This window comes from Agelaius tricolor, unplaced genomic scaffold (assembly GCF_023055355.1).
Source record: "Agelaius tricolor isolate 1412-34295 unplaced genomic scaffold, bAgeTri1.0.p SCAF_25, whole genome shotgun sequence".
Lineage (NCBI taxonomy): Eukaryota > Metazoa > Chordata > Aves > Passeriformes > Icteridae > Agelaius > Agelaius tricolor.
In genome coordinates this window covers 6,852,865-6,873,629 of record NW_027269285.1, presented here as the reverse complement: position 1 = coordinate 6,873,629, position 20,765 = coordinate 6,852,865, and the positions used below count along the sequence as shown (strand labels likewise).

The following is a 20,765-nucleotide window of genomic DNA, read 5'->3' as shown; positions in this document are numbered from 1 at the left end:
ATGGGCTTAGGGCTGGCAGGGCAGGAGGATGGCAAAGCCCCTCTGGTGGAGAGTTGATGGTGTGTGGGTGCCTGCAGGGGAGGGGAGGGCTCCTCACTGGCAAGAAGTAACTGGGTTTTCATCTGTGGATAGTGGCTGATTGTTTGACCTTTACATCTTGAGAAAGGGGCTAATTATTAAAAGCTGTTTTTAAAAGTAGGTTGTTCAGTGATTCCTTCCTGAGAGCAGAGCTGTTCTCTCCCTGCTGCAAACCTGTCCTGTCACTGCAGAGCTGCACCAAGCAGGGGCTGCCCAGAGGCTCTGTGATGTCTGTGAAGACTTTGGAGCCAGTTTGAGCAATTCCAGATTTTCACCAGTGTAACTGAAATCAGAATCTGAGATGAAAATTCAGTGACAAGCCTTCTTTCTCTCTGTGCTGATGGGTGGCTTAAATGATAATATTCCTGCAAACGTCAGCACTTCCCTGTATGATGCATATTTAGGAGTCAACTCCCATTAGTTGCAGAAAAGGCTTCTCCTTTCATTATGAGGGCCTTTCATTTATCCTTCAATTCCTTTATTCTTTGACTTAAGCATTTGTATGGTGCATTAATGATTGAGGCTGATTCAGCTGTACTTTGTGTATAATGTCCACATTGTTTCATCTCAAGGGTTGTGACAACTAAAGCAGAGAGGAGTGTTGCTAAGTTCAGGCTAAGCAAATATCCTGTCTCCCATCTGCAGGTATAATTTAACAGCTACTGTTGAGATATAATTATTTTTTCAAAAGGAATGAATCTGTTAAGTCACTGTGTGAGACAAGTTGACCTGTTTAGATGGTGCTTAACTCATCCTGGAAGCAGCTCTCCTGTGGTACAGATTTTAAATTAATTTATTGCCACTGCAGTGAGTGAAGACCAAGAGAGAGCTTTGCTTGCCCCTCTCAGCCTCTCCTGTTTCTGACCAAGTGCAGCAGCCCTGGGGCTTCCCTTGCCCCCTGAGATTGTTTCAGGACCAGCACCTGCAGTGTCTCGCTCTCATGGAGCTGTTCCATGGATCCAGTTTATGTTTTCTCAAGGAATTATTTCTTTTTCTTTAAGGAATGGAAATGTGGATGTTACTGACGTCTTTCCTGCCTATTTTCACCATTTTTTTCCCTCCAGAGCTCTAGCATCCCCCCTAGGATGTGTTCTGTCAGGATGTGGGTGTTCAGCAATGCAGTGTTGGATGAAGGGTTCTCACTCATTGGGAGACTCAGCAGAGCATGAAAGAAGAGCATGCCTTTGGAATTTAGGGTTCTTCCTCCTAAATTTCCTTAACATTGTCTCCAATTTTGATTCCCACCAGGGCCACCAGGTGCTTCAGGACCCAAAGGGCCCCCAGGACCCATTGGAGCCCCTGGATCACAAGTAAGGTGCTTTGGTGCTTTGGGATGAAGGGCAGAGGGGGGTCAGGGGTGAAACATCATCCCATGCACCAGGAGGGAGAGTAATCTTAGATCTGCTGTTTTGTGCCCCATGAAATTCTGTGATTTAATTCCTTTTCCTGTGATTTATTTCCTTTTGCTCATTCTGGATTAAGAGGTTGAAATGGTTGTGCTTTCCAGAGTTTCCCTTAATCATAACAACACACTGTGCTGCTGCTGTGTCAAAACATCTCACTGTGGCCTGAGTTGATGCAAAGGATCTGACATGGGCTTTACTAACACAGTGATAGAAAAAACTCTGCATTTCCTGTGGAACACATAAAAAGAACAAAAAGGCATCAATGGGAATTCACCAATTCACCAGAGTGAATGTGCTAAGCCTACTTTTCCAGACATAGCACTTTCTATTCAAGAAAAATATCACAAATTCCCATCAGTTTGATTATTTATTGATACAAACATTGTGGAGGGGGGAGATAATAATGGAGTGGGAAAAACTCACTCCAAAGAATTTATGGTAGAAGAAGGGCACAGTGCTCACATGGATGGAAAAAGCTGATTAAATGGAAAGAAGTGAAGTCATGAATAGGGAACTGCCAAACTGCTCCAAGCTGTGGTTGGCTGATACAAAGGGGCTCAGTTTTGGGAAGAATATTGCTCAATGTGGAAGTAAAACAGCAGCATCAGATTTTTCAAGGAATCCCACATGGCTGGAGAGCACAGAGAAAGGTTAAGTAACTTTGTAGAGGGATGTAACTCAGATCTGGTAAGAGGAGGTTTGGAACTGAAAATAGAGATTTTTCCTATGTGTTTATTAACCACTTTGAAGAAGCAATGAACAACATTGCTTCTTCAAAGGCAATGAAGGAAAGTTAGGGGAACCTAGGGAAAGTTTGCCAGTGTAGCAGAATCCTTTCAATTAGGAAATACTCTGGAGAACAATGAGAAACTCCAGATAGATACAAACACAGTGAGAGATTTGGCAGCCAAATGACAGATGCAGTTTAACATCATTAAATATAAGGTAATTCACAATTCATAAGTAGATTCTGCAGCAGAGTCTGGCTTTTTGACATGCAGCACACACTGTAAGCCTTTTATTTTTTGCAAAACTGTGGAATTCAGTGTTCTTGAGCATCCCTGTCTCACCACACATCAAAGGATGCTTAGGACACTTGGGCTTTGTCCATGCTGCATGTTTGACATAAGGCCAAGCCTGGTGTGTGCCCTACCTCGTTTGGCAGCCCCAGGGAACCTCCTAAGCCAGGCCTAAGTCTCTGAATGCTTGGTGGGGAGCTCAGCTGAGCTGGTGGGGCTGGCTGCAGGCAGGGAACAACGTGCTGCTGGTGAGCACTGCTGGCTCCCAGCTGAAACAGGAGAGGGCTCCTCCTTTGCACCCTTAAATCACACATGTGCCACCTCCTTGGGTCTGAGCTCCTCACAGCAAAGTTCCTTTCTCTGAGCCTACAAAATCCATTTCTCTGGGTGCTGATGTGGGGATTTGTGGGGCTGTTCCTAACCAGGCTGGCTCAAATCCCCAGTGGCCTGGAGGGGAGCTCCAGACTCACTTCTGCAGCCTCCAAGACAACGTGCAAGTGACTTGAGGTGGAAAAAAAGCATCTTGTACGTGGCTGTGGGGAGAAGGAGAGCTGACAGGCTGAATATAAACAAACAATATTGTTCTCTCTTGGTCTGGTTAATAACTCTGGCTTCTCTGGGTGGATAAGTGAAGAATTTGGATCGATTTCTGCATAGCAGTTCAATTAGTAGAAATCTGGAGACTGTGCCCTTCTTAGCCATTGGTGACTGCTTTATAGATTTGTTCAACCCAGGGAGTAAAATTATTAGCAGAGATTGGGCTTAATTTCAAAATTGTTTATTAGGGTGAGTGAATAGCTTCAAAATAATTTCCACTACACAATCCAATTAATTTTCAGGTATGTGTGCTTGCTCCTGCCACCCACTGAGGCAATTAAGAAGAAGGGGGAAGCAGTGGGGATTTTTAAGCTAAACACACTACCTGTGTATTCATTTCTTCTTGGTAACTGAGAACAAGAACTGTCCTGTCATACTGACCCCAAAAAAATGTTACATCAGGGGCCTGCAGTGCATTAAAAGAACCAAATAGAGGAATCTGCAGAAAGTGCAGGGCTTGGGATATCTGCAAACAGAGCTCCTGTTGTGTGTGCTTGAAGGAAAAAGAGAATCCAGCCCAATTGCTTAATGGGTGTATGAGGTTTTCAGGAGCTGAGGATCACTGGGAAGTGTATTCACTACACCTACACAAAGGTTGCACAGTAGAAATTAATTCCTTCTCATTCTGCATCTCTCTTCCAGGGCTTGCCAGGATCTCCAGGACAGCCTGGACCAAAAGGATCCAAAGGAGACCGAGGAGAGAGAGTAAGGTTTTACAGGCACAGGGAGATTCCCACAGCCTCTGGGGGCTGTGGAATTTTACACAGCCCAGGTCTCACAGGTGCAGTGGGACCACAGCCACCACCAACTGTAAATTCAGTTTCTGGGGTTTCTGCAAGAACCAAGATGAGGTTTCCTGTACAGAGAAAAAGTTGGATTCCTTGCAAAGTCAGGTATTCCCCAAAGAGATTAGCAGATTTTCTAATTTAGATTTACTAATTTAGATTTGCTACCCCAAACAGGTAGCAAAGACATGGTGGATAAAGGCCTGTGGAGACCAATTTTGTTCCACCAGCCAATTCTGTTTAGTGTGGGGTGTTTTGAGAGGTCTAACTGAACTCTTCCTTCTGTGGCACTAAGGCTTTAAAAACTCACCAGCCTTTTCCTGAACTAAAGTCATTCCTCAGGTCTAATGATGTTCTTAACACATTTGGAATACTGAAGTCATGTTCTTAATGTTTTTGTGCCTCAATCCTTAGAGGGCTGTCCAGTGCTGATAACTAAACAGAGAACCAAAAGGCTGCTTGAATATTAATTCCAAACTGGTGAAATTTAGGAACTACCAGAGAAATAGAATGTTAATTCCAAACTGGTGAAGTTTAGGAACTACCAGAGAAATATCTGACAAGGGTATAAATGTGTCAGATTCCCAGCCCAGCATTCAGGCACTGGGAAGGGTTTGAAAGGGGAATTTGGGCCTTTGGCTGCTTCTGTCCAGCTGAGCTGCCAAAAGGTCATGGTCTGAAATCTCTGGGTGAGTCTAGGAGCACAAAATCACTTGAGAGGGGAGAGGATCATCAGCCCTTAGGTCTGAAATGGGCACCATGGACTGTGGGGAACCACTGAGACCCCAGCATGGAGAGAGCCAAAGGAGGGGACAAGGACAAGGAGGGAAACATTGTTTGGTTCCTGTGAAGTGATGGATGCCTGCAGTGGTGCTGCACTGCCCCAGCTGTGGGACACAAGCTCCCTTTGCTCCCAGCTTTCCTGTGCCACAGATGGGGGTGATGGGGGCTGCAGGTGTGTGATTCCCCCATGACAGAGCCTCCTCTGCATTCCTGCTCCCCTTCCAACCCAGCAGAGCAGAGGATGCCTGAAAGAGCCAGGACAGGGAACTGCAGATCAGTGAACTCCAATGTGCTGCCTTCTCAAATTCCTGGGAATAACCAGCCACAGACAAACTGCTCCTCTGTGCACACTGTGCAAGGTGCTTGCTTCACCCCTCCTGAGGCATCAGGAGCAGCAGAGATCTGAGGGTGAAGCACATCTGCCTTTGGAAATCTCTGTTATAATTTAGTTTTGGGTGCTTGGTCCTGTTCTTGTGTAAGAAATCACTTGCACTTCCCTGGAAGACAGAATGGATTTTGGTCATTTTTTGTAACATTTTCCTTGTGCAGCTCAGCCAGTTTGGGCATGACTTGGCTTTACAAATAGATTGCAGACTGATGGAGTTCTGGGACTAGAATTCAAGATTCTGGTAGAGAGCAAAACCTGAACTGATTACCAACTGCATCTCATTGCCATACAATCTTTATTTTCAGCTTAAAAAAAATAGAAGGGGATGGTGTGTGGCAAAGTGTCACATTTACATCCAGGAAACTGATAAAACTTTTCCTTGATGATTTATTTAACATTTTGCTCTAGTTTTTGGTCAACCATATTACTAATATTACTCCTAATATACCATATTATTACTACACTTATTTTGAAACAAAATCCTGTTGCATTGTGTCTATTTACTCTTGACAGATCCCTTAGAATTTGGTTTTGTTCCTTCCTTGCTGGGGATTTAGAATTGTAATTCTCCTCTTAGGTTTAGGACAAATGAGATTTTCAAATATCAAAATGTCTTGATAAAAAGGAAAAAAAAAAAAAAACAACCCATATTTCCAGTTAGTGTGGAAAGGGAAGCTGCCAGCTTTTTCTGTCAGAATTTCTGTAGGATGCTCTGTGTGCTTTTTGTCTTTTGTGAGTGTGGCTTTGAATGCTGGTTTTGACAACTACATGCTGCAATTTTGGGTTTGGTGGATAAAAACGAGGGCTTGAGCAGAGGAGCTGTGCAGCTGCAAAGAAAAGCAGAGAGGAGGGGGAGGTTTACAACATCTACTGAGATTTGAGAAAATGTTATTATACATTCTTCCTGCTTAATCTTGGAGAGAACAGATGTGGGAGAGACCTGCAGCAGTCAGAGCACAGCCCCTGGATGGCTCAGCTCTGTGTGCTGCTCACGCTCAGCCTCTGCTCATCCCAGGCACTGCCAGCCAGGGAGGCTCCCCAGCATCTCCAGGCAAAGCCAGGGAGGCCTGGGATAAAAGATATTGCCAACATCCAGCCTAAATATCCTTTGATCCCCTTTAAGCTGATAACATCCTTTCTGTTTCTCCTGGACACGGAGTACAGGCTGTTTATGTATTTTCAGTCTGTTGTTGTGCTCCTCTCTGAGATTTTTCCTCTTGCCTGTGCTTTTTCTCAAGCTTTGCTCCCTCCAGTGCAGAATCCAAGTGTTTCCCTTTGAAGATACTGGGAGCACCTGACAAACTGGGCTTTTCTCCCTGTCCATAGGGGTCTGTTCCTGGTGCTGGCAAGGCATTCCATAGGAACTCATTCCATGGGAATGTTCTGTAGGTGCCCCTTGGTTTTATACAAATTTGATGGACACAAACCCAGCAGTTCTCCCTTTCCACTACCACATATGCAGTATATGTATACATATAATACCATATATTATATATACATTTACTACATACACACACATGTATATATTTGAACATATATTTGTACATGTACATATACTACATACACACACATGTATATATTTGTACATATATTTGTACATGTACATATACTACATACACACACATGTATATATTTGTACATATATTTGTACATGTACATGTATATTTGTTGGGGAGGAAAAAGGATGGGTTTGTTGCTCTGTGTGTCTACAGAGGAAGAGCCAGGGGAAATATGTGGCTGTTTCATTAATGGATTTCTATGAATGCTTTTACATTTTGCCTCTTCTTCCCAAGCTCCTGCTTTCTCACTAAATAACCTATAACTGCTTTCCTGGTCAGGGATTCTGCCCTGTCCCAGCTGCTCCAGAATGGGAACCCTGGGGAGGAAAACAGGGAAGAAAAAAAAGATGTTCAGTTCAACAGCATTTCATTCTGCCCCAAACCAACACATACTAGTTCAAACTGTTTCTCTTAAAGAAAAAATAAAATAATTAAAAAAAAAAAAAAAGAACAAAAACCCCTCACTGAGAACAATGTGAAAATTAGCACAGCAGGAGAAAGAAACAAACCAACCAAAATATTGTGCCTGTGTTTTGATCAGTAGCAGTGGGGTGTGTGGAGCAGGAGCAGATTAAATCAGTGCTTGGTGGGAGTCCTGGGCTCTGTTCTGGCTGGGGCAGCATCACTTCTACCAGAGAAGAATGCAGTGTCTTTGTAAGGAACAAATCTCCAGCCAAATTCCTTCCTGCTATAATGTAACTGACTGCTGGAAAGTTCAGAAAACCTGCTAATCATCTTAGAGAGGGCACTGAGCTCAGGAGCTCTGTATCCAACCCAGCTCCTCCAGAGCCTGATGGGATTTGGAGCTGATACTTGACAGAAAACCATACCCCCCTTTTGCTGTCTCTAAGTGATAATGTCAAGGGAGAGGAATTTTTTTTACACATTATCCCAAGTGTAAGGGTTTTTTTTCCATTAAGCCATCTTAATTCCAGTAGTAAAAATTACACTGTGTTCTTGTCAAGTGGCAAAGTATCTCCTAATGACACTGCCTTTATTTCCAACAGGGGCAAGCAGGTCTGCCTGGAGAGAGGGGCATTAAGGGACTTCCTGTAAGTGCTGCACTCCTGGGTGGTGCCAGGCTCAGTGGGGCTGGTGCCTGGCACTGCAGGTGCCACTGGAGCTGCTTCTGAGCTGAGCTCTGCTGGTTCCAGCTCAGACATTTGTTCCAGACACCCTCACCTTAACAAATCCCTCTGCAAATGAGAGATTCCTGTGTAAAGCACAGTGCTGATGTGACATGGGGGGATCAGGGGGGCTGGGCTGTGCCTGCAGGTCCCTCTGGGCACACACAGGAGCTCCTGCACCAGCAGAGCCCAAAGGTGGGCACAGTTAAACAGCTCAAAGTCCATCAGCTGCTCCCAACTCCCTCCTGCACCTCAGCTGGCCAAGCTGAGCTGGAAACCCTGTGATGAGGTTAAGAGATGTGTCCAAATGATTTTTTGGCAATACCCAGACAGGTGGCCAGAGGAGATGTCTGCACTGGCACACATGGCCAGTGGAAACAAACCAATGGTGATGAAGGTTGGCTGACAGATCTAGTGGAGAAAATTGGAGTTTTTTTGGCTGGCAGCTTCCAGAGAAGCCCCAGAGCCTCTGGGAGGGTTCTTATGTCTCTTCCTTGGTTCCACCTCATCATTTCATACAATTCACACAACCTTTTCCTTGGTCCTTCTTCCTGTGCTCACCTCTGCTTTGCAAATGTCCAACAAGTTTGAGGAGGCCAAGCCTTCCCACTCTATTTTAGATTGTTAGTTTTGTTTTATCTTTAGCTTAGGGTGGTTGAATCTCTCCCTGTCATCTGCTCTTCAGAAAGTGCATGAACCTCCTGGCTGGGGGGAAACATGGGAGCAATGTTCACAGCACAGAGAGATCTTTGTTCAAGAAAAGCTTAATGAGCATCTTCAGAGGCAGAAAGTGATGTGACTAATTAATGAAAGCAGAATGGAGGGGTTTTCTGTTCTAAATCAGGATGAAAACGTGCATTTTGGGGTTAAAGGAGCAATTTATCTGTGGTTTAGCACACATGTTGTTCACTGAGAGCCCAGGGAGATGTCTGTGGCCTTGGGGGGCCCAGCCATGGCAGGTGGCTCCTCCTGCAGCCTGGCCACTCCTGGACAAGTTCATTTGTGTTGGAAGTGGTGGTGACCTCCTGGGAAGCTGACAGCAGCCAGGGCAAAGCTCAGGAGAGCACTGTGGCCCTTGGCATGAAGGTCCATGTGTTTCCTGCTGGTGAAATGCTTCTTTAATTTGCTCCTTTGGTGGGGAGGGATCCAAGGGCTCCTGGAAGGCTCCTCAGCCACATGTAACCAAGTTTCCTTCCTTTGTTTCAGGGTGAACCAGGCAAGAAGGGTGAGGAAGGAGACAAAGGTGCTGATGTAAGGATGTGTTTCTACTGTTTTACTTTTGGTTTTGTCACTTTGCTGTCCTTCAACCCTTTGACAGGTGGGTTTGGAGGGCCAGAGGGTGAGTCCACAGTTAAATGTGCAGAGCAAGTGTGCCTTGGGTTTGAATTTAATGTTTGGTCTGTGAGGTTTCCTTGGCCATGTTGTCACCATGTTCTTGAGCACCTCAGTCCCCAGAGATTGTTCTGTCACATGGAGCTGGTTGGGAATTGCTTCCCTGTTGTCCCTCCCAGCTGCTGAGGGACGGACTCCCAAAAGAGACCAAACTGCAACTGCAGAGCATTGGAGTTCTCACATCTCTGCTCTCAATCCCTAAAATACTTCCCAACATCTCTTTGGCCCTTCAAGCCCACACCTAAGGTGACAAGGACAACAAACTACACCTTGAGTGTACATGAGGAGCTCTTTGAACAGGGATTTCTCCTGCACTCCTGCTTTGGTCACCTCCTCTTTTGCATCTTTTCATTTTTAAACATGCACATGCAGGGTTTGGTGCTATGAAAGTGACATTATGGATAAGAAGCCTGTTTTGCAACACATTCCAATGTTTTGTTTTCTTCATTGCAGGGGGAAGGTGTCCAACAGCTTCGAGAGGCTCTGAAGATTTTAGCTGAGAGGGTATTGATCCTTGAGCACATGATAGGAATTCATGGTAAGCACTGCTGAGGTTTTCTTCTCCAGGGAACCAGGGCTCTGCTCAGGCTTGATGGTTAAACATCCTCCCACTCTCCTGAGCTCTCTGGTGTCTGTTCAAGCCCCATTTTCAAAGCTAGGTACCATGAATTAGTTTTGAGTTGAGTTCCAGCAGCTGTACTGTTTCCTCTGGCTTTCCAGTAGCAGGTGAAATGACCCTTACAGTGATTTTTGTTCCAGTTCAGGCAGCCAAGTCATGAGCAGCAGCTCAAGCCATGTGGCACAGATCATCCACCAGCTTCCCACAGAGCTGCTTGTTCAGGTCTTTAGGGCAGATCATTTAATCCTGTTAACAGCATCTTCCAAGTGACTTGAACACCTCTGAGGCCCTTGCTTTGTGCAGCACCAGGTTTTGCAGAGAAAGCCCAGACCCAGACAGTGCTGCCATGTCACCCTGAAAATCAGTGATCTTCATGTCACCCTGAAAATCAGTGATCCCTGAACATTTTGTGATCATAACTTACATGAAACCTATTTTCACAGTCAGATTTAAAGAAATTCCCATATGTTCTACATTCAGATAGATTTCTGTGATCTCTTGAGGCTGTTGGCTCTCCCATCACTGGGACAGTGAGTAGATAATTCCTCAAAGAACGTTCTCTTCCCTTAACCACAGGATGGTGTTGGTCATTGTCACAGGAGTTGGTTATTGCCAGACTGCTCCTTTTGGGGTAGCCAAGGATCAAATTCTCTCACAGCTGCCAAAATCTGCTGTGCCAGAACAACAAACACCTTCTGTGTTTCAGAAACACAGTTAGAGGCCAAATGTTTGGCTCTGCTACCCCAGCCTGTGAGCAGCAAACCTGCTCCATGGCACTGAGCAAGTCCCAGAGCACTTTTCTGTCCTTGACACGTGGAACCTCATTCCTGGCCTTGCTTGTGAGCCCACCTCACACCTCCCTTCAGATCAGCATCCACTTTTATTGGGATGTGGCCTTTGAGGATTGATTTAAGCTATGGGAATGCTAAGTAGCTGAAATGCCCAGCAGTTCTGACAGTGCCTCACTGCACAGTAATTCCATCCCAAGCACTTCAGGCAGCAATTTGGGCTCCCAGCCCTGCCTGGAGCCAGCAGAGCTGGGATGGAATTGCTGCTGGACCCTTGCAGTGCCAGGGCATGGCTGGCCTGGCCTGGAGCCTGCTCTGCTCTGTCACTGTAGGACACAAAACACGACGTGCACGTCGCTGCTCTCAGGGTGAAAAAAGAGAAGTTTATTTTCTGAATCCAACATTTATAGTTTTCTAAAAGTGACAGTGGATTGGAGGGTGAAAGTGCCACCTCTCCAATGACACTGGAGAAACCAACAGTCCATCAAATTTCTCTTCTTCCATGAAAGAATACAAAACAATGAGTTATTTACAAAAAGTGTGTGAGAAAGTCTGTTACAAGAATGTAAACATCAGAAGGCTTAGAAAATCTTAAAAAATCAGAGCAACACTGCTCAGTGGCCTCCTGCCCTTGGAGGCTCCAAGTGCTATTTCCAAAAGCAACAGGCAGCAACAGCATAAGATTTTTGGGAAACCCTGAATCACAACCCCATGATCCAGCCACACTCACCCTGACCTTACCTCTGCTCTAATCCTGCTTCACTTCACGTTTTCATTCCAAGGGTAGAAAAATGTGGTTTTATACATTTTGTACAAAAATGTATTTTATGCTGCTTTGCTTTGAACAGATAGAGGTACCAGGGAGATGCCCACTCAATTTCCTAGGCAGCAACCCATGCCAGCTGGGGTGATCTCCAGGGAGGAGGGAAAGGGGGGTTCCCTGCATGAGTCCATTAGAAAAAGGGATTTACAAGATCCAGGGTCTGGGCCTCCTTTGGCTTTTACTTTGTACCTTCATTTATAGTGGTTTAAAGCAAAAAAATCACATCCTTAGGAATCTTCTGTCGACCCTGGGAGTGGGGTTCACACACCTTGCCCCAGCAGAGCTGCCTGATTTAGCTGTTTTTCACATTCTCTGTGGAAATACAGCAGCAGCAAGGCATGTGCTGCTGTTATTTTGAAACAGTCATTTCAGCAAACCATTTGTATTGATCTGTTACTGCTTGGGATGGAGATGAGTTATTTACACCCATGTGTACTTCTATACCAGTGTAACTGCATCAGCAAAAATGGATGTTTTTTAATTGTGCACTGTGTTTAGGTCATATTTAAACACCTATATTGTATGACTTTAGGGGTTTTTTTGTCCCATAAGTATTGATAATTGTATTCCTACTCTGTGCTTTTGAAATAGTTCCATTCTTTCACTTCACACATTTTAGGCCTTAAAAAATACTGTTTAGAAAGGGAACTTGGAAAGTAAGGCATATTTTCCTTGTGCAATTATGTTCATCTTCACATAAAAGGTTAAAAAAGCCCCAGCAAACAAAGAGAAAAGACATTAAATAACAAAAAATATTTTCCTTGAGCACAGACCTCCCTGGACTGAAAGGCACCACAGAGGTTTAAAGCACCCAGCACCAACTGCCTGGTCATGTTCCCAGTGTAGGTGTTAAGGACTTGACCACAGATTCTGGGGCAGCCCAGCTTCAAAACTCCACTCAGAAATGCCAATCCCATGCTCTCATTTTCCCAAGAAACTTCCCACTGAGTGTGGTTTCCAAAACCACAGCCAGCCAAGCAACAAGGCAAAACATCCCAGCAAACAAAGCTCTCCTCTGCCCTGGGAGGGCAGCTGGAGCTGACCTGGCCTGGGAGCTGCAGAGAGCAGCCCAGCAGGACACAGCAAAGCCCAAATTGTTTGGCAGGGTTTGGTGCCAGCAGACAGAGCCCAAATCCTCTGGCAGCCAAAATCTCACTGGAAACAGAAACGCTGCCTGGTGGGATGAAACCAAGGCTGGCATGTTGGGCTCCTGGCAGGGAAACACAAACACCCAGCTCTGGAGGCAGAAGGAAGAAGAAATTGGGCCATTGGAAATGATGAGGCAGATCAAGCCACCAGCATCTGTTGCTGAAAAGTGGCTCAGAGCAGTGTATATTGAATTTGTTCAGCTGAGGAAGAGCAGGAGGTTGTTACCTGGAGGTGCTCTGGGAGCAGGGACAGCCACCATCCATCCCCAGCATTATTGCTGATTTGTCTGCAGCCCAGGGTGGGTCAATCCTTCCATTCAATCCTTTCAGTGCCCCCAAATGTCCTTTACTAGGAATGAAATGGTACTTAAACCCTAAGAGCATCACTGCCCACTGCCCACCAGCTCATCCTCCAACACCAGGAGTCTGTGGGCAGTGCTGAGTAGTTGCTGTAGTCCAAGTAAATTCATAATTAATATAAGAACAGTGTTGCCATGATATTTTCTGAAAAATCCCTTTGCCAGGATTTCTTCTCCTGGGAAGCTGAGAAGCCTCAGGAAAAAATGAAAACAATAATTATCTGACTTGCTTCTCCTGTGTTTGCTGTTTTGGAATGTGGTCTGGAGCTCATTTACCAACAGGTGCATGTTTGATTGGTTTCATGTGAATTGTTTTAACTTAATGACCAATCACAGCCACCTGTGTTGGACTCTGAGGAGTCAGTCACCAGTTATTATTCATTCTTGTTAAGCCTTCTCTCAGTATCCTCTCTTTCTTTAGTAATAATATAACATAACATAACATATAACATAACATAACATAACATAACATAATATCAGCCTTCTGAGGACATGGAGTCAGATTCTCATCTCTTACCTGTTCCTGGGGACTTCACAAACACAACAGAACAGCACTTTAGAAATGGAACTACAAAGGAGAACAGGCCCTGCAGTAGCAGCACTTACCCCAAAGATCTCAGGCAGAGCAGATGGGAAACATCTCATGCAGGAGAAGTGTGGTGGCAGCAAAGCTGTAGCTCCAAAGCTGCATGGAGAGCAAACAGGAGGGAGATTGTGGGAATCCATAAAATCAGAGGGTTTTGGGAAACCTGCAAAAGGCAGGCCTCAGAGACAGCAGAACTGTGATTAGAGCTAAGCAGTAGCCATGAGATTGGTCAGGAGAAAAATTATGTAAAAAGTAGAAAAGTAAGGACAAATAGAACAATGGGCTGTGTGTTAACGCTTGTCTAGAATAACTCCCTAAGCTGCAGAAAAGTTTATCTAGTGAGATATTAGGAAGTTCTAGGCTTAATAATGGAGCTCTGTGCATTGTGTTTGAAGGCTTACAAACAGGTATTGTATTTGAAATAAGCAGGCATTGTTTTAACCAAAGGTACCTGTGCTTGTAGTGGTTGGATGGAACTGTCAATGTGTTTTTGCTTTGTGTGATTGGTCAAAAAACTTTTAAAATGAGTTGTAACATTGAATTCTTGATCTGCTGCCTGGGATGTGATCTGATGGCATCTTCCCATTGCCATAACCATGGAATGAGGCTGATGCTGGAAAATCAAACAGCTCAAGGCACGTTCCCAGCAGTCCTGTCCCATTTTCCCATCTGTGATTTGTACCCAGCCCCTGGCCAGTGATAGGAGCACACTGCTCCCACAAGAGGAACCACTCAGAAGGGCCCACGAGTGTCTTCCTCAGCCTCCCCTTTTAAATAGTGCTCTCCCATGACTTTCTCTCCTTACAGACTCTTTGTCTTCCATTGAGCCAGGCTCTGGACAGGATGTGATCCCAGGCTCCCCCCTGAGAAGCAGCATCAAGATCAAGCGAGGAGGACCCCGGCAGCCCCAGGCCCACCAGATCCTCTCCTCCCTGCTGGATGATGCTGAAGCCAGAAGGAGAAGCCACAGGATGAAGTAGGAGCATCTCTGTGTCCTCCCTGCCTGTTCTGCAGTTAAAGATCCAGTAGCCAGTGCTTAATTGCACCCTGCAGATGAAGAGGGTGGGAGGCTGCAGTGTTGGTGGCTGGGTTTCCTTCCCTGGCCAATTCTGAGCCCTGGTTGCAGGGAATGACTTATCCATAGCTCAGAGAGGGTTTTGAGAATGTTTTCCTTGATTTTGTTGTTTTGCCTTTGGAATAGCAGTTGTCAGGTGTCTCAGAAGCTGCCTACAGGAGTGGCACCTCCTGGCTGTGCCTCCAGGGTTTAACCCTGCCCTTGTTCTCTCCCTGCCCTTGACAGTCACTCAGTAAAGCTCTGCTTAACTGGCCAAGCCCATCCATCCCACCCAGAGCCAAAGCCAAGCCTCAGCCTTGTCCATTGCTGCAGTTGGAGACATCTGCTTTTATTTCCTGCATGACCTGCAAGGATTTCTTTTAAGCAAAGAACAAATTAGAATACAAATTACATTTACAAGTATTGCTCTGAAAATTCAGGTGGCTCTCTGGATTTTAGCAACAAAATCCTGGCTCTTCATGTTGCTAATTGCATGTGAGTGACATTATTTCTATTTGTGGTTGGCCAAACAAGGACTTTTGATGCAAATGTTCCTAGAAACATTGGCTTTCTGTCTATCTTCAGAGAGTTTAGACTATTTCTGTGAAAACATAGAGCAGTTTGCATGAGATATGATGGAATTGTGCAAGAATTTTCCCATACTGTGTTCAGCTTGTGCGTACATCCAGAGATAATTAATTTAAGTGGTGGCAGTAGCTATTCACAGAAAAGGATATTTTGCAATAGTTTCTTAATCCTACAGCAATCAGAAGAAATGTTTTCACAGTGTTTTGTTCTAATCTTGTGAGTAAATCCTCACTATTTAGGTCTGGAGACAGTGTAGGAGCAAACCACGGCCTAGGGAATTAAAGTCTTGTCAAGAGCTTATCTTGCACTGAGAGTTAAATACAGAGTCATTTTACTTTTTGCAATAACTGGCTATTTTAGGGGAAGTACCAGCTTCCAGGTTTAAGAAGTTGAACCTGCCCTTCAGTGACAAATGAATCACTCCACCTGCTGTGCTAACCAGGTCAGACAAGCTGATGTCATCCATGTAGACAGTGATTTTTGTTAGAAGGGGGAGAATAATCAACAGAACTGACTGCAGTGTTTTTTACTTTTTAATTCCCACATTCTGACAGTTCTCAAATTCAGCCCAGGACAAAAGTGAGCAAATGGAGTTGTGTTATGGCCCCTGTGCAGAACACAGCTGTGTGAGCAAGCTGGGCTGCACGGCTGCAGTGTTTCTGGCAGAGGCTTTCCAAAGAAAACACTCTGCAGTCCCTGAGTCCAGCACCCCAAGTGATCTGCCCAAGGCAAAGCCCACTGGAAATGAGGCTAAAAATGGAGGAGCTCTGCCAGCCCAGCATCAGCCCCACATTAAACTGACTGCCCATAAACACTGTAAACATGGCAGTGCCACCAACAGAGACAATCCCAACGCTTCCTCTGAAGAACCTGGAGCCTGGTATTTCCAGAAATGAGCAGGTTACAGGCTCCTCTAGGTGAAGCCACCATGCTTTGACTTGGCCCTGCTCCTCAGGAACCCAGCCACCCCCAGCCAGGTGAAATGGCAGAGCTGATGCTGAGCAAGCACCAGAACCTTCTTTTTCTGCTGTGCAGCTGAATAACAGCCAGCTGTGCTGGAGGCAGCAGGGAGGCAATCCCTGCCCTGCTTTTGCATCCTCCCCCTGCTTGGTCAGTGCCAGCTGTGGGGCTCATTCAGCCCACCTGGTTCAGGTTGTGCTTCTGAGTGATTGAATTTCCCAAGAAACAAACCCAGAGCTTTGCAGGAGCCTGGGGAGGTCCCTGGCTGCACTCTGAGTTACAGCTGTGGTGTAGAGAGACAAGGAAATGAGTAAAACTCAAGTCCAGAAGGTTCCTGAGCTCAAGGAGCCATCCTGTATCTGCAATCTCTTGGGGAGAAGGAAATAAAGCCTCTGAATGCATCTCAGTTTCACCCCCAGCACTAATTCTAAACCCAGCCTTAACTCTGAGGGTGTCTGAGGTGCTCTAAGAGCCCAAGTCCCTCCTGCACTACTGGCAAGAGCTCTGTTTGTGGCCAGCCAAGCAAGGTGCAGCCATGGGAACATTCTTGGAATAATCATTCCATCTAAGAATTAAATGTCCAAAAAAATTGGATGATTCCTGTGCAGGAGTTGAGAAGTACTTGGTTACCTCTGGGGTGAATTGGGACCATCTTTGTCTGGATCACATGGACACTCCAAGACCTCACTGGTGGCTTCCAGGAGATAAATCAGCCAGTTGGTGTTGGAAAATCAGGCCTGGGGAGTGAGGAGAAATCTCAGTTCAGTCTAAACCCATGCCCTGGGCAGGCTGGTGCCAGCTGTAGTCAAGGCCACAGGAACAATCTGTGCTCATGGCAGCTTCAGGAACCAAACCCAACCAAAGCAATCTTTAAAAAGGGAAATGGGGAAATTCAGTTTCACTGGTCCTGTAGCTACAGGGTTGAATTTGGGGAAGAGGGAATACAATGAGGCCATTTTTACTTCCCTGGTATTTCAGAGGCTTCACACCGAACTGGAAGAGAAATCTTTCTTTCTCCAAGTTTGTCATCTGAATTCAAAGTAATGCTTTAGTCACTCACATTGCTGAGGCATTCATACTGACATGGATTTGGAATTTTATATTATTTAAAACAAATTACTGACAAGATGAAAGGAAAATTTAATGGAAGTTGTTTGCAATTAATCCTGCCAAGTCAATTGTCAAAAGGCTGTTCAAGTTTGGGTTGAGACCACTTTAATTATTGATAGTATGAGCTATGTAACTTTTTTCTCCTTGCTTTGTTTAGCCCCATCTCTCTGATGAGGTGCTGTATCTTTAAATGGGGCACAGCAGGATTGTACCAGATGGATTTTCTCTCTCTGCTGGGGTTCCATTCCTCTCCACTCACACAAGGGCTCTACTGCACTGTTGTGCCACCCCACTTCAATGACATTTAAAGGTGAGCACAGCCTCACACACTGACATTGATGAGACTGATGACCAAGCAAACCACTCCAACCACATTCTCCATCATGGGCAGGATCCTGAGGTTCATTTCAGCCAGGGCATATAATGCTTCTTGCCATGTCTATGTAACTTAGGGGATTTATTTTGAATGCGTGCTCATTTAGAAATATATTTTAATTGAAATGTTTAGTGCTTTATCTTACATACATACTGTGCAATACCATAGTGTGTTCTTTTCTTTTTTTTTTTTTTCCTAACACTTTTTTGAAGTTCCTGATGTTTGTTTGAGATCCAGTGTGTTTTTGACTTGGCTCAGCTCTGGTAGTAGTAGTGTTTTCCTTGCCCTGAGCTAACCAGAAGCAGCACATTGCACAACAAAAACCCTTTGCAAGTCATGCACCCTCACATTCACCAGCAACCTGCAGCTCCTGGGAGGCAGAGAATGCTCCTCTCCAGAGGGTCTAATTTGCACTTACTGTAAGGAATTGCTAGCAACCCAGGGAAATAGGAATTAACTAGAGAGAAGAGCCCTCACCTGCTCCCACCAAACTCCAGAGGCATTTTGTGATCAACTTTCAAAGGAACAGGCCTTAAAAATCAGACCCAGCCCTGGAGCAGCACATGCAGGTGCTGGGTGGGCTCTGCTCCAGTGTCTGCCATGAGCTGTTGTCCCATGGGACCCTGAGCACTGTGACAAAGGCTTCCAGAGACAATAGGCTCCTGGACTTCCCTCCTGATGCAAAGATTGGAAACCCATCCTCCTCCAGGTTTACATCTTCTGTCTGACTCAAGATGACATTCCACTGGGGGTGTAGGGGTTAAACTACTCAGAGTCTCTGTGATTTCTTGGTTTCCTGTGAAACCAAGGCATTGAAAGGTGCTATAATTGTTCACGAGGCACATGCCCAGCCACAGAAGGAAATGGTAACTTCTTCACCAGTTATTTTACACAGTACCTTTTTTATTTATATCAGTGTGTTTTGTATGTGTGCCAATGGTCCTGGCTTCTCTCCTTGGGATCAGCTTTACAACCATTTGGTCTTTTATAGGGCAGCCATAGGCAATATCTTGCAATCATGTGTAATTTCTTAACTTAGAGCAAGAATAAATCTCGTCTGACAGGATGAACTCATTTATGGCAGGCTTTAATGTTTGTTGTAAACACAACCTGTTTGTTCCACCTCTTGCATGGTTACTTATCTGTTTTCATATTGCTATGTTATTGTTCAAAATATCTATTTCTCTTTATTTGCTATGGGGTTTGTTACTGTATATGGAATGTTTTGTATTCAGCATTTTCTTACGGAGCAGAGTGGGAACAGTATTCAAGGACCCACAAATACCAAAGACCTTTCATGTAATGCACTGAGAAATAAACTTACTGTAAATGAATATCATGTCAGCTGTCCTCTATTTATGAAGTTCAGAGCAAGTTCAAACTGCAAACTGCAGCCTGAAATCAGGGCTTTTCCTTCCTGACATCTCAGCCTTCTCTTTGGGAGAGCTCCTTTGCAGGGCTCTTAAAAACAAGATGTGCATGAAGGCCCTGCTGTGGGCTGGAGGGGCAAAAAGGGCAAAAAAGGGCAAAAAGGGCCTTTCTTGCCTAAAACCAGAGCTGGGTCTCTCTGCCCTCGGTGGCACTGACTCCTCTGCAGGTGTTGGACAGAGAGATCAGTCTGCAGGACACACAGAGCCAGCCCTCAGCATTCCCAGCCACCAGAGCCAAACACAGGGACAGATCCCAAATATGGGGACACATCCCAAACATGGGGACACATCCCAAACTCAGGGACAGATCCCAAACACAGGGGCACATCCCAAACACAGGGGCACATCCCAAATATGGGGACACATCCAAACACAGCAACACATCCCAAAGACAGGAACAGATCCCAAACACAGAGCTCATCCCAAACACAGGGGCTCATCCTGCCCTCATGGGGAGGTGTTTCAGCTCCTCAGGCAGCCTCTCAGGTCACCTTTGAGCACCTTGCTGTGCATTGCAGAGGGAGGCTCTGCCCAGACCTGGCAGATTTCTCCTCCAGTTCCTTCAGGAATTTTGTGCCAGGGCAGTCCCAGGGATCCCAGCTCAGTGGGGCACTCAGAGGACAGGAGGCTGCAGCAAATTGTGAGGAGGAAACAAACCAGACAGAGAATTGTGCTCTGCCATCAGTGTAAATTCAAATCTGCTGATATTTGCAGTGTTCCTCACTTCCCCAAAAGTTTTCTCCCAGTACAAGGAGGTTGAGTTGGCTCAGCTAAGACAGCAAGGGCTGCCCAGACCCGCTCCCTGACATCTCCTGGTACCTCCTGGGCATCTGCCCCCCTCCAGCAGCCTTTGGGTGTTCTCTGAGTGTGCCTCTGGGCTTGTGGAGACCCCCAGAGTCATCTCTTTTGGCAATTCAAAGTGCCAGAAGATGATGTGGGTAAAGCCCTTCTTTTAACCTTCCTACTCTGGGAGCAGCTGCCCCTGGAGATGCAATACCTCTGTGTTGGCAAGGGAGGCTGGAGGGGAGGGCCTGGGCTGTTTCTGTCACAGATGTCACAGCTCTGGGCTCTGAACTTGTTTTTCATATCCCAAAGAAAATGAGATATGTAAATCCCAGCCAGTTTTTCCCCTCCTGATCAGACTGCACTGCAGAGATGCAGATACCAAAAGTGCAGCGAAGGCCGAGCCTTGTAAACACAATAATGTCCACAGAGGGGAGGTCTCTGCTTCACAGGGCTTTGTGCATCACTGATGAGGACATGCTCAAGGTTACCTCATGCCAGACATTCCCATGCAGCACTGCTCTGGGTCTCTCAGGGTGTATTTATCTCAGTTTTTGAGTCCTAACACCTCCAACTCCGATGTATTTATCCTTGCAAAAAGTCCTCTGAGGGAAGGCAGCTGTGTTAATCACCACTGTACAGATTGGGAGTTGCTGGATAAAAGGCTAAATTAATTTCTTGGGACATTTGTGGCTGTGCTGGTCTGCCAGGCACCAAATTAGCATCAGGCCCATGTTGGTCTCTGGGCCATTATGGCCACTGATTGTAATCACAGCAAGGGGAACTGACTTCTCCTGAGCTTAACACAGCCCAGGAAAATCAATGGCAGAGGGGAACACATTGAACTTGTAGCAGGAGCTGATTAAAAGAAAACTATTTATTCACCAACAAAACACAGCTACTCTTGGAGTTCACTGCCTTAACTCTTCATTAACCTCATGCTCAGCAGCAAGTGCCAGGCACTGGCACTGTGGTAAGAGTGGTCTGGCCATGAATGCAGTTGGAAT

General features: G+C 45.6%; 1 protein-coding gene across 4 annotated transcripts in view; it reads left to right on the top strand.

The window, feature by feature from the left end:
• The window catches only part of COL26A1 (collagen type XXVI alpha 1 chain), a 171,996-nt gene extending 153,112 nt beyond the window's left edge, over nucleotides 1–18,884 (top strand). For 2 of the 4 annotated variants that reach the window (XM_071447847.1, XM_071447846.1), the window contains exons 10-15: nucleotides 1,327–1,388; nucleotides 3,743–3,805; nucleotides 7,623–7,667; nucleotides 8,949–8,993; nucleotides 9,588–9,672; nucleotides 14,265–18,884. In XM_071447847.1, the coding sequence (XP_071303948.1) occupies nucleotides 1,327–1,388; nucleotides 3,743–3,805; nucleotides 7,623–7,667; nucleotides 8,949–8,993; nucleotides 9,588–9,672; nucleotides 14,265–14,437 (473 nt within the window). In that variant the 3' untranslated portion in view covers nucleotides 14,438–18,884. The remainder of the gene's footprint in view (nucleotides 1–1,326; nucleotides 1,389–3,742; nucleotides 3,806–7,622; nucleotides 7,668–8,948; nucleotides 8,994–9,587; nucleotides 9,673–14,264) is intronic. The other 2 variants (XM_071447848.1, XM_071447849.1) reach the window with 2 other exon arrangements.
• Nucleotides 18,885–20,765: the final 1,881 nt, after the last annotated feature.